The 13,004-nt window shown below is 42.3% G+C and overlaps 1 protein-coding gene across 1 annotated transcript in view; it reads right to left on the reverse strand.

Moving 5' to 3' along the window:
• Positions 1–4,045: 4,045 nt before the first annotated feature.
• The window catches only part of LOC107565376 (copine-7-like), a gene marked incomplete at its 5' end in the record, with an annotated part of 45,704 nt that continues 36,745 nt past the window's right edge, over positions 4,046–13,004 (reverse strand). Inside the window, 2 exons of the mRNA XM_016250591.1 lie at positions 4,046–5,602; positions 6,646–6,882. Coding sequence (XP_016106077.1) covers positions 5,462–5,602; positions 6,646–6,882 — 378 coding nt within the window. The remainder of the gene's footprint in view (positions 5,603–6,645; positions 6,883–13,004) is intronic.

Here is a 13,004-nt window from a genome sequence, read left to right on the forward strand (position 1 = left end):
ATGACTTTTGCGTGTGGATGTTTATTCAGCTTTGGTTCAGACTGAAAATTAAACTGAAAAATGTCTTTTATGAATAGATTTTGTTTCATTCTAGCCCCAGATTTTTACATCTCAAACTATGAAAAGCCATCAAAATTTGACATGCATTTTAAAAGTATAATCGAAACAAAGTTTGAAAAATTATAATCCATTTTAATGGTTTAGTGAAAACATTTCAAAAATTGACAAAATATGACATATATGAAGTAAAAGAATATCTCTTGTGAACAGAATATTTTTGTGCCATTTCATGCTACATTTTTGTAAAATGTATGAAATGTAAAAATTACCATAACTATATTGTGTATACTTAAGATACATAGCATGCTAGCTATGAAATAGTCCTTCCCTATTTGTTCCGAAAATATTTTCAAATACCATTTCCGTCATCATCAGTTCCACCACAGTGTGCTATTATTAAATACAATATATCATTTGAGATGTGGTGAAATGACAATATTCATGACTTTCAGACAAAATGATGTAATTCTCCTGTCATATCTATCTGCTGTTGGACTGTGGTGGCAGACCACCAAAAATGCCAAAAGTTGAAGAAATACACATTTGTATAACCAGTTCAAATTGAATTCGTTATTTATTAAAGGCATTGTCTTGAAAATCTTTTAAACATCTAAAAAATGGCAGAAAACCAGCTCTCTGCATTGTTGTGCGCAATGTGCATCAGACAGTCCATGAATGGTCCGTGGGTGGTTTTGATCTGTTTCATATATATATTTATAATGAAAAACTTTCTAAGCTGGCTAAATTCAAAAGGCAGACATGGTCATCAAATAGTTAGGCAGGAGGTGGCAGAAACAGAAAGCCAAAGAGAAGGGAAACATAATGTGGGGAACATCATATCAAGGGATCGCAAGCAAACCAAAGGTAAGCCTCACAACTCCACAGGTGAAAGAAATGTTAAATTAACTCTGCATCCCTTATACGCATACAGAAAACATAAACTGTCCCGTCGCCGGGGCGGGGTCGCCGAAGGGACGTCTCGTTTGTAATGATTCTTCTCGCCCACGGTTCCTGTTACGACTTTCATTCCGCGGGGCGGAGGCGGCCCGGGGCCCCCGGCCCCCCCCCCCCCCCCCCAGGGTAAACAGAACAGAACCAGCATAAATGTATTGCAGATATAGTTAAAGTTCAATAATTGTATGTACACATTTTAGAATTAGTCTGATTCAAAGGAGAATCAGAAGGCTGAATCCTGACTGACAGAGGAGGAGCTGGGGATGGAGAAGGGTAATTAGCTATTGAGCAATGCGAAAATTGCTGATGATACTGAGGGACCTTATATATGAATGCTTAGATAGGTGTCATATTCCTAAAGGTAGATGGGGATCAGCTGAGAGTCAGCAGATGCGAGCTTGACTAACGTGACCTGCCAGAACTAACGCTACGCTTGATATATTATAAGGCAATATATAATTGTCACATTCTCTGGGTAGATGATGTTAGTTTATCATATAAAATCCCCATAGTAGTATTTACATGTACATATGTTAATATCTATATGATGATTTTTTTTATATAGTATTAAATGTAGCAACAATATATAGCAAAAGTATGATTTTAATATTTATATTTATATATGCAACTTTACTAAAGAAACAAAATAAAAAAAATGTGTTTATATGTTTTTGTAATTTTAAATACATGTCTATTCTATCTATCTATTTATATATCTATATACATATATAAAATCAGCATGTATTGCCAGGTTTTAGAATGGATATACATGCACATGACAAATATGTCCAAAAATGTATTACACATATGGGCTAGATATGTATGTTAATGTATGAAACTGTTCCAGTGTCTTTCATATATATTTTTACTCCATTTGACAATATATTTATCATATTGAAATGTAATATATGTAAATTTTACATGTGCATATGAACAATGATGTTGAAAAAAAAGGTCTTTACAAATATTCATCATCTGCCCAAAATGTAAATATGTCCAACTCCGTCAAATCAACCACTTCTTATTCAAAATTTCCTTCTCAACATGTACAATGACATACCACCATTCAGTCAAATTATTAAAAGATTTATTAGCCTTGATGCAGGATTACGAGTCTAGACTACAACAAACTCGCTTCAACAAAATAACACTGAAATCAGAAATCAGACAGGTACATTTCAACACACAGGAGTGCATGCAGCAAATCACAGCTTTTGAAAGAGATACTTCCGGTAATGTCACTGGCTCAAATCAAAGCACATTGTTAAAGCATAGATGAGACTAAATATGTTCAAATGACTCCTTTTGCTCCCTGCGATCCAGTGCCTTAGACAGGGAGAACAATACAATTGAATGAAGATTTATTGTTGGACAGCATGATCTGCCAATCTTCATTGATATAATGCTTTAGGATGCAGCTGGCTGTTTGTAAGCAGACTTAATATGTTGCCTAATAACTCAAGAGGCCTGTATGAATATATCTGCAATGACCTTAGGCTGCAAGAAAATACCAGCAGGATGATGACCCATATTCCAAATGAATAGTCCAAGGAAACTCATGCTCAACATTTTCCTCTCCTTCTGCTAGTATGTGGCAGAATAGCACCTCCAAACAAGAGAGAGCAAACTTCTCCCGGATACACTGAACATGCAAATGCAGTCCATTTGGAGATGGGTTACAATGACAAGTGAAGAAAAGAAAGAATGTTTAATAAAATGCAATGTACAAGACCGCTGCGGAAATTGGAACAGGCAAGGTGTATAGTTCAAAAGCCATTTCAGAATCAGCAACTTGTTAAGATCTGGCAACCTTCGTTTACATAACCATATCACAGTGGAATGAGAATGTTGCAGTCGTGCCATACGGGCATGTTTGCGCTGTGCTTCAGAATACTGTCGGCAGAAAGAAGGAGAGAAAGCAGCCGCTGCAAGAGTACAGGCTCTTTCATTTGTGCTCTTGCATAGATGCACATCATGGGATGTGACACTGTCCACGCCCAAAATGCCATCATATACAGTATATACCCTGTGTTAATGGATAACTCGAAAATATTGACTTGCACTTAAAATACAAATATACATTGTATAAACATTTTCTGTTAAACTCTCAAGTCAGTATGCAATACATCGTCATATGTATTTGTTAAAACAACTGTGACAAAATGATGCATAATGCTGGATAACATGGAGACAATTTCTGTCTCATTGTATGAAAGGTTGCAATTCAGTTGATAATTTAATAACAGGGCATGTATTTTAATGCTAAGCAATACTGAATTATGAAGTGTGTATTAGAAGTTATCGCTGTTCTTCCAAATAATAACTGGTGTAATATGTAAATAGTCATCAGTGTTTATTTGTACATCTACAGTGTTAATATTTGAGGTCATGCATGTAGAACTGTGCAGCCATCTGAATTTTACATGGCTATATTGTTTGTTGTTTGATGCAAATGCTGTTTAAGCTGCAACATTATGCACCAGTAAATTAAATGTCTGTATCTTATTCCCATTGCTGTAAATAGTGCAAGTGCCACCCAAACATTAGATTAGTTTAATTTCTAAATAAAACACGTTGCTTTAAAGCTGATGTGTGTTTTGATGTTAAAATGCTTTGTTTTGTTGCATATAGTGTGTCTAACCTTGAGAAAAAGTACACTTTAGCATACTTTTAAATAATATATAAGTGCAAACTGAATTTCATTTCATTAATGTCTTTAAAATATGATTAAAGTGTATTGCTGAATGTACTGACAAGCATTTATGGTAAACTAAATTATACTTTAATGTAATCGAAATATGTAAATCAAGTATTTAAAGAACATATTTGTGAATACACATTTGTGATGAAGTTGCAATATATTATACATAATAATAAAAGAATATATATATATATCATATTGAATATAATCATGTACTTAATGTATAATCAAGTACTTTACATGTGCTTTAATATGTTAGTCAACACATCAAAATAAGTGTACTTCTTTAAAACACAACAAAAAATTATTAAAACATAATGATTTAAAATGGTGAATTATTACAAAGTGAACTTTGTAAAGTGTACTCTCTTTAAGTATACTTACTACAAGTACAGTTTTTTTTATTAAACACTACAATGGCTGTCAATACAATTAAGTTTACTTCTTTTTCACAAGGGTAGACATGCCATTCTCAGGTGGAGTGAGGTTGGGGCAGGACTATGACAGAAAATGGGAGAGTGTATTTAAAACAGTTTGAAAACAACAGAATTACAGTATTTATGAAATCCTCTTGGCTCTGCTACAGGCGCAGAAATTACACACTTCGCTTTTTTAATTAGAGCACTTCTCTCATGATTGACAAAGTGCCTGTGGCATTTTTTCCCTCTTGGCAATATTCACGTGTTTCCACAAACCATTTAAACAGGGATAAAATCAAGTAGTTTATATTTGAATCAGTGCATTGGCGCAGACTTGTAGACAGAATTTGAAAGAATTCACAATTTTCTCATGCAACCAACTGACTAGTCAACTAATAATTCTGTATCATTTCTGTCGGCTGATCAACACTTTATGATCGCTAATGTTTGTTAGGGGTCATTGACAGAATATGCATTCATGCTAGACACAACAGAATGAAACAGACCGCAAGAATCTCAATGTATTTTTCTGTAAGCAACTCCTTTTAATTTGATGTCTTAATAATGCTCACGGTGCAAGATGCTTAAAAGACATCATGGAAACACCCTGTCTGCATGTGAATGGCTGTGTTGCCGGTGTCTTAAAGGCGATGGATTTGAAGATCGTGCAAACTGTCAAACAGCGCTCCGTCAGCATGCTAATTCAAGCACCACCGCTAAAATATTTAAAACGACTAGCCTAATCGACTAGCCAGATGATGACCATTCTCACACACCCATTTACATCTTGCAATGAACTATGCATATGTGTCCAGCCAAACCAAAGCATACTCTTTTAGTCAATGTACATGCTATTATCTATAGATTGGTTATTCATATTACATTGTATCGTATGGTTCTCAGCATTTCTGCTCCAGTTCTCGTGGAGTCCAGGAATGAAAAGAGCCCACAGGCAGGCAGAGCAAAGTCTTCAAAGCTCTGAAGGGCATACAAAATATGCAGAATGCAGAAGTGGCTTTGTGAAGTTGAAAAGAGTCAGCGGGGATCAGAAGGCCTGGTCCTGATGGGAATTCAATGTATTGTTTGCTCTTACGCGAGGCAGAGGGGAAAAGGACTCCGGTTTGCATGCTGAGAGAGCAGTCATGGTGTCAAGGGCAAGATCAGACACCAAGATCCAAACCGTCAGTCATGTATGAACAGCTTACGAATGAACAAAACGTAGTCAGGATGACAGTGTATACTGTATGTTGTTGCAGCCCTGTCCCAGCTCTCATCTGTTTCAAAACTGTGGAGGTGTACAGGGCTGGACCGGACCTCAGGTTGAGTGTTATTCAGGTGTGCTGGCGATAGAGTTGGGGGTTGAGTTCAGCACTGGGTTCATCGGCGGTATGGCCTTGTGACTGAAGTACTCCACTACCTGTTTAGGCACCTCCGCTAGGACACACTTTGCCAGTGCAGCTGGTGAAGCCTGCAAAAGTCACACATTTATTGGCCTCCATGAGGGGGGAAACATTAACAATAGTGGAAAAAGAGCAAATCAACCAAATTCATGGTAAATTGTGTTCAAACAAAGGCATGAGGAAAGTACAGTTTGCAAGTTAAATTGTTTGGTAGAGAGCCAAGCTGCAGGCTGTTGAGAGTATTTACACATTTTTAATCCTCACTTCTCTAAAATTACTGTTTTCTCTTTTTTTTCTGGCTGTGTATATCAGTGGAGGGAACAAACAGCTCTTATGGAGAAACTGTGAAGCTCTAAGAGCCATTTCTGTCCGAATGCACCACTGGTATATTCTGATTTGCCTCACTGCCTGCTTCATTCACCCACGAATCATGTCATTTATACAAGGCATCCATGGCTCCTTTTACAAGGTGTTAAAAGTACTTTTCAAATTTTAAGGCCATAAAAAGTATTACAACATATTAGTTTTTGTTTCAGATAGACAGTCGTCACTTTTTATTTACCTGCACCTAAATGTCAACATGTCTGCACTTATCTAATGATGTCTTTTAAAATATTGTGCGTATGTATTTTCTAGATTTTTACTGCCTATGAAAGCCTGTTTCCTCACCAGAGTAAAAAAATAGAATTGAAAAAATTGCAACTTTTTAATTATATTATATTATATTATATATAAATGTATTATATTCTTAGTTTATGTCTCAAAATGTGATCTTATCAAATTTATCTCACTTTATGTCAATTATGTTTTTTATACTTTACCTACCTATTTCTTATAGGGTGAGGATGAAAATTGCAAACATTGTTAATTATTTTTTAACTGTTGTTTTTTTATATTCATTTATATTAATTATGTATTTTCTAGATTATTACTGTTTATGAAAGCTTGTTTTCTCCCCAGAGTAAACAGAATAATTTATTTTTAATTCTTAAGCGTAACTCTGCAGATACCTTCTTTCCAAGTACAAGATCTACAGGAACTACGGGATCTACAATAAAACATCTACCTTCATTTTCAAATTCCCAATGACCAAGAACTGAGAAAAACTGACCGTTTTAAAGTCTCTGAAGGGCACAAACTGGACGATGTCCCTCAAGACGGGTTCCCCTTTGGGTGAGCGCAGGACTCCATCATCCCCATCAAGGATCTGCATGTCTGTGAAGTCGGCGTTTCCCACTCCCACTATAATGATGGACATAGGTTGATAGGAGGCCCGAACAATGGCCTCCCGTGTATCGGCCATGTCTGTTACCACCCCGTCTGTGAGGATCAGTAGGATATGATACAGCTGGCAGAGAAAAGGACTGTTATTAGTTATAATGTCTGATTTATACAAGGTTATAAACATGTCTGGAGCTTCATCCACTAAGCATTCACTTTCAAGGAAAAATGGACATTAATGGAAATTGTCATTACTTACTGACCCTCATGTTGTTCTAAACCTGTATTCTCATTTTCAGTGGTACAAATCAATTTGTTTAGCATAAAAAGCCCCCAAAAGGTGCAAAAAAATCACCTCGAATGATTCTTTAAAAATGCTACTGAACAGAAACAATAACATAATGTGGGTTTGGAATAACATGAGAGTGAGTAAATAAACTGAATTTTAATTTATAGGTGAACTGTTCCTTTAAATGTCTAGATAGTAATGAACAGAATATTGGATACCCTTCTAAAACAGGCAGTCAGAGGGCTAAAATTAGCAATATTTACTGGCCTGAACATCCCAGAGGTCCTGTCAACATTAAACATGCAATATCTACAGTTTGAATGAATGGCCTGGTTTCTGAACATTGATCTCACTGAGCTCATTTACTGAAAAATGATCACTTTTGGGGAAGGGGTTTTGTAAGATTAAATAATAAATGAAGATCATCACAAGGACATAGTGTGTAGAAGACAGAAAAGAAATAGAGCAATGAGTAGATAATTGATAAGCTTGAGGGCAAATATTTGACCCGAGACCATTAAATGACATGTAAATGGACTTAATATAACTCTAAATTGATTGTAGCTGTGTTAATTACCAAAACAGCCCGCGAGATAATCAGCTAAAAAAAAAACATTAAGCGGTTTCATTTGGGCCTAAATTCAAAGGTTATGTGAACAAAACCACAGACAGAAGATAAAAACCCAAAAGAATAGACAGGGGCAAAATCATTAAACCACTTTAAAGAGCAGCATGTCAGTGCAAAATCCATTTTAAACTCACTTTTCGCCTGCAGTCCAGACACTAAATTCATGTCACCATGCATATTTCACCATGCATACTTACATTGAATCACATAAAATTAAGTCCTTTCTTTGAAATTAATTCATTTCATTGAAAGGACAAACACATGTCTTTTCAATGCAAATTTGGAAAGGGTAGAAACCATCACTGCTATTTGCATGATGCAATTAACCCTGCAATATTACTGAAGCCGAACACCTTATTCAGAAAGGCGCAAATAATGAATTATACTGAATATTCTTTAGACTGATTATCCAACAAGCAGAAGGATGAAGTGATATTTTTAACAAATATTTAAAATTGCAGTACAATATTGAGTCTGCGAAGTCAATGTGACTAAAGTCTGAACTTTAGAAAAATGCACATGCAGTTCTGAAATCCAATCTTTGAGTAACATTAACCTATACTAGAACTTATGCTGTTATCATTATATATCTGATTCAAGCAGAACCTTTTTACCATTAGATATGTTAGTAATAAAAACATTTTAGTTCCCTATCTGTCGGTCACTACGAGTTATGTCTTGACGACATGGGGGTTCACTTGGGAGCCCCAATCCTCTCTGACTTTTGAAGAGAAAACGCCAATGAAATTTGGCTAGAGGAATTTTTGCATACCTGAGCCACTCCCCATGCATACGGGTATAAATAGGCGAGAGGTGCATTCACTCTTCAGATTTTTGCTTCAGAGCCGAGTGGATGATAGTGCTTGACCTCTACAAAGCCCTTTACTCATCTGACTGGAAGAAGCTATTCCTGGTTGGCGTTACGGTGCAAACAGCGGTGTCCCTGTCATCAGCGATTCCCCTGGGCACTTCAACTGAAAGAGCAGTTTCTCTAAAAGAGCAAATCACGGTCGGTTTGCGTCTTTTTAAAGATGCCGTTCCATCCGTGCTCTCTTGGTTGCGGTCGTTACCTGTCCTCTGTTGACGGACACGATCGTTGTCTTCCGTGTCAACGCCCGCCTCGGGTGTTGTCACCACCGCCGAATCAGACCCGGAGCTGACAGTCCTGCTTGCCCAGGCAGCCGTGAGCATCGGGCTGGAGGTGAACACACCGCTCAGTCCCGAGCCCTCACGGCTGGATGATTGGTTTCTCGGGACAACCGCGACACCCGCGTCCTGCATCGGTGCCTTTTTTCCCTGAGGTGCATGAGGAGCTAACGAAGTCGTGGATGGCCCCTTTTTCGGCCAAAAGCCACTCGTCTGCCTCCTCTGTCCTCACTACCCTCGACGGTGGGGCGGCGAGGGGGTACATTGACATTCCCCAGGTGGAAAGAGCGGTTGCGGTGCACCTGTGCCTGCAAAACGCCGCCACTTTGAGGAATCGTCCTCATCTCCCGTCATCTGCGCTCGGCGACTGGCTTTGCCCTCTGGGCGACAAAAGTCACGGCGCGATCCCTCGGGAAGGCGATGTCCACGTTAGTGGCCCAAGAACACTATCTCTGGCACAACCTTGCTGAGATGAGAGATGTTGACAAAATTAGTTTTCTTGACGCTACCATCTCGCAGGTTAGGCTGTTCGGCGACACTGTCAAGGACTTTGGAGTCTTCGCACTGCCCCACCCGTCCAGCTGGCTCATTCGGACAGTTTGACTCGGCTATGCGATTCAGTTCACCAGGCGACCTCCCAGGTTCAGAGGCATTCTCGAGACTTCGGTGGCAGCCCGAGATGCCCCTGTCCTGCGTGACGAGATTGCTGTCCTACTGGCAAAGGATGCAATCGAGCCTGTCCCTCCAGCCGAGATGAAGTCAGGGTTTTATAGCCCTTACTTAATCGTGCCCAAGAATGGTGGTGGCCTTTGGCCAATCCTGGATCTGTGAGTCTTGAATCGGGCCCTTAACAAGCTTCTGTTCAAGATGTTGACGCAGAAGCGCATCATCAGATGCATACAGCCCCAGGATTGGTTTGCAGCGGTTGACCTGAAGGACGCTTACTTTCATGTCTCAATTCTTCCTCGACACAGGCCGTTTCTGCGGTTTGCGTTCGAGGGTCGGGCATGGCAGGGTCCTCCCCTTCGGCCTGTCTCTGTCCCCCCCGTGTCTTTACGAAGGTCACGGAGGGCACCCTTTCCCCATTATGGGAAGTGGGCATCAGGATCCTCAACTACCTTGACGAGTGCCTCATCATGGCCCAGTCACGAGAGCAGTTGTGCAATCACATGGATCAGGTGCTCCAGCACCTCAGCCAGTTGGGGCTTTGGGTCAACTGGGAAAAGAGCAAACTATCCCCCATGCAGAGGATCTCTTTTCTCGAGTATGACAGCGTGGCTCACCAGCGAGCGTGCCCAGGCAGTGCTGAACTGCCTGAGTTCCTTCAGAGGCTCCTGGGGCATATGGCATCCGCAGTCACAGTCACGCCACTCGGATTGCTTCATATGAGGCCACTTCAGCACTGGTTACACTCCCGAGTCCTGACATGGGCATGGCGTCGCGGTACACTCCGCGTGACCATCACGCTGACGTGTCGCCGCTCATTCAGCCCCTGGACAGACCTTGCCTTTCTACGGGCTGAGGTGCCCTTAGAACAAGTGTCCCGACATGTCGTGACGGATGCCTCCAGTACAGGCTTGTGCACTACATGCAACGGGCAGGCAGCCTCGGGGCTCTGAACGGGGCCTCGACTGCTTTGGCACATCAACTGCCTAGAGCTGTTGGCAGTGCATCTTGCCTTACGGCAGTTCTGGCCACTGCTACAGGACAAGCATGTGTTGGTCCGCACGGACAACACTGTGGCTGTCTCGTACATCAACCGGCAGGGTGGTCTACGATCATGTCACATGTCACAGCTCGCCCGTCATCTCCTCCTCTGGAGTCAGACACGGCTCAAGTCGCTGTGCGCCGTCCACATTCCGGGGGAGCTCAATCATGCAGTCAATGCGCTCTAACGATAGCTCACGTTCCCCGGAGAATGGCGACTCCATCCCCATCCGGCTGATCTGGAGTTGATTTGGGGAAGCCCAGGTAGACCTGTTTGCTTCCCATGAGTCCTCCCACTGCCAGCTGTATTACTCCCTGACCGAGGCCCCCCTCAGCACGGATGCACTGGCACAGCTGGCCTTGGGCTCTATGCAAGTATGCATTTCCCCCAGTGAGCCTTCTCACACAGACCCGGTGCAAGGTCAGGGAGGACGAGGAACAGGTCTTGCTGGTTGTGCCTTACTGGCCCACCCGGACCTGGATTTTGGAACTCATGGTCCTCACAACAGCCCCTCCCTGTCGCATCCCTCTGAGGAAGGACCTCCTTTCTCAGGGGCTCGGCACCATATGGCATCCGCGTCCAGATCTCTGGGACCTCCATGTGTGCCTCCTGGACGGGACGTGCCAGACTTAAGTGATCTGCCACCGGCGGTGGTAAACACGATCACTCAGGCTAGAGCCTTTGCCCTGAAGTGGAGTCTGTTTGTGAACTGGTGTACTTCTCGACGAGAAGACCCCCAAAGATGCAATGATTGGAGTAGTGCTTTCTTTCCTGCAAGAAAGGTTGAAGCGTTGGCTGTCACCCTCCACCTTGAAAGTGTATGTGGCTGCTATCACAGCACATCACGATGCAGTGGATGGCCGGTCCCTGGGAAAACACGATCTCATCGTTAGGTTCCTGAGGGGTGCCAGAAGGTTAAATCCTCCTAGGCCACCCCTGGTGCCCTCCTGTGATCTCTCTACTGTTCTGGCTGGCCTTCAGAGGGATCCCTTTGAGCCGCTGGACTCAGTTGAGCTTTAGTTATTGTCTGCTAAGACAGCGCTCACTTCCATCAAGAGGGTCGGGGACCTCCAAACATTTTCGGTGAGTGAAGAGTGCCTTGTGTTTGGGCCGGCCTACTCTCACGTTGCCCTGAGACCTCGGCCTGGATACGTGCCCAAGGTTCCCACCACACCCTTTCGCGATCTGGTGGTGAACCTGCAAGCAATGATTGGAGTAGTGCTTTCTTTCCTGCAAGAAAGGTTGGAGCGTAGGCTGTCACCCCCCACCTTGAAACACCTGGTTGAGTATCCTCCAGCACCCCTGGCAGTCAGACTGGGATGGAGCAGTCTGACGCCAGGCCCAGTATCAGTGTTAACTTGCCCGGGTTTCCGGTCAGCCCCTTTACTGGGCTAGGTGTCCATATGGCTTGATTCCCTGTGGGCGATCCCATATGTGTATTCTTCCACCGTAAAGTTTCCCTCTCAGTGAACCTATGTCTTCCCTGACAGACCACTCTGTCCGTCTCTGCTGGCAGCCATTCCTCCCTAATCCTAGGTAGGACCTGCCTCAGAGACCCATTCTATATGTAGTACTGCCCCAGGCCTGGGTCAGTCCATATCAGTGTCTCCACATGATACCTCCCTACGGGCAGGATGTGGTCTCTGTAGCACCCTTCTCCGGAAGGCTCACTTCCCCTTCGTTACTGACAAGCTGTAAACAACAAACAGAAAAGGCATGAAGCACCTTTCATGAAGGTCGAAATCCCTTCTCTTAAGAAAAAAATTTAAATCATAGGAACAGTGGCTTGGCTATCTCCAGCTGCGATGTACTCACCTTTTGGGCCCTGCGGGCGCAAAGCTCAGTGAATTTGCGCTGGGGCATTGGGAAGGTTACGAACTTTGCGTAGCATTTGTCTGACATGCGGCTGCTTGTCAATATTTGCAGTGCTACAGGGTTGTGACAGGGTTCAGGTTGTGGCCCTTTCCATGGACCCCCTATGTCGTCACGACATAACTCGTAGTGACCGACAAATAGGGAACATCTTGGTTACGTACATAACCCTCATTCCCTGATGGAGGGAACGGAGACGTTATGTCCCCCTGCCACAACCTCGAACCATCGCTGGTTGCCAGGGACAAGTTCTCGGCTCTTCAGCATAAAACCTGAAGAGTGGATGCACCTGTCGCCTATTTATACCCGTATGCACAGGGAGTGGCTCAGGTATGCAAAATCCACTAGCCAAATTTCATTGGCATTTTCTCTTAAAGTCAGAGAGAATTGGGGCTCCCAAGTGAACCCCCCTATGTCATCACAACATAACGTCTCCGTTCCCTCCATCAGGGAACGAGGGTTACATACGTAACCGAGACGTTCCATCTAAAATATGGTTAAAATTTAGTTTCAGATTTAAACCCTGCCTACATTTAAAGCTCACTTCCATCAAGAGGGTCGGGGACCTCCAAACATTTTCGGTGAGTGAAGAGTGCCTTGTGTTTG

This window comes from Sinocyclocheilus grahami, unplaced genomic scaffold (assembly GCF_001515645.1).
Source record: "Sinocyclocheilus grahami isolate Dianchi unplaced genomic scaffold, SAMN03320097.WGS_v1.1 scaffold997.1, whole genome shotgun sequence".
Lineage (NCBI taxonomy): Eukaryota > Metazoa > Chordata > Actinopteri > Cypriniformes > Cyprinidae > Sinocyclocheilus > Sinocyclocheilus grahami.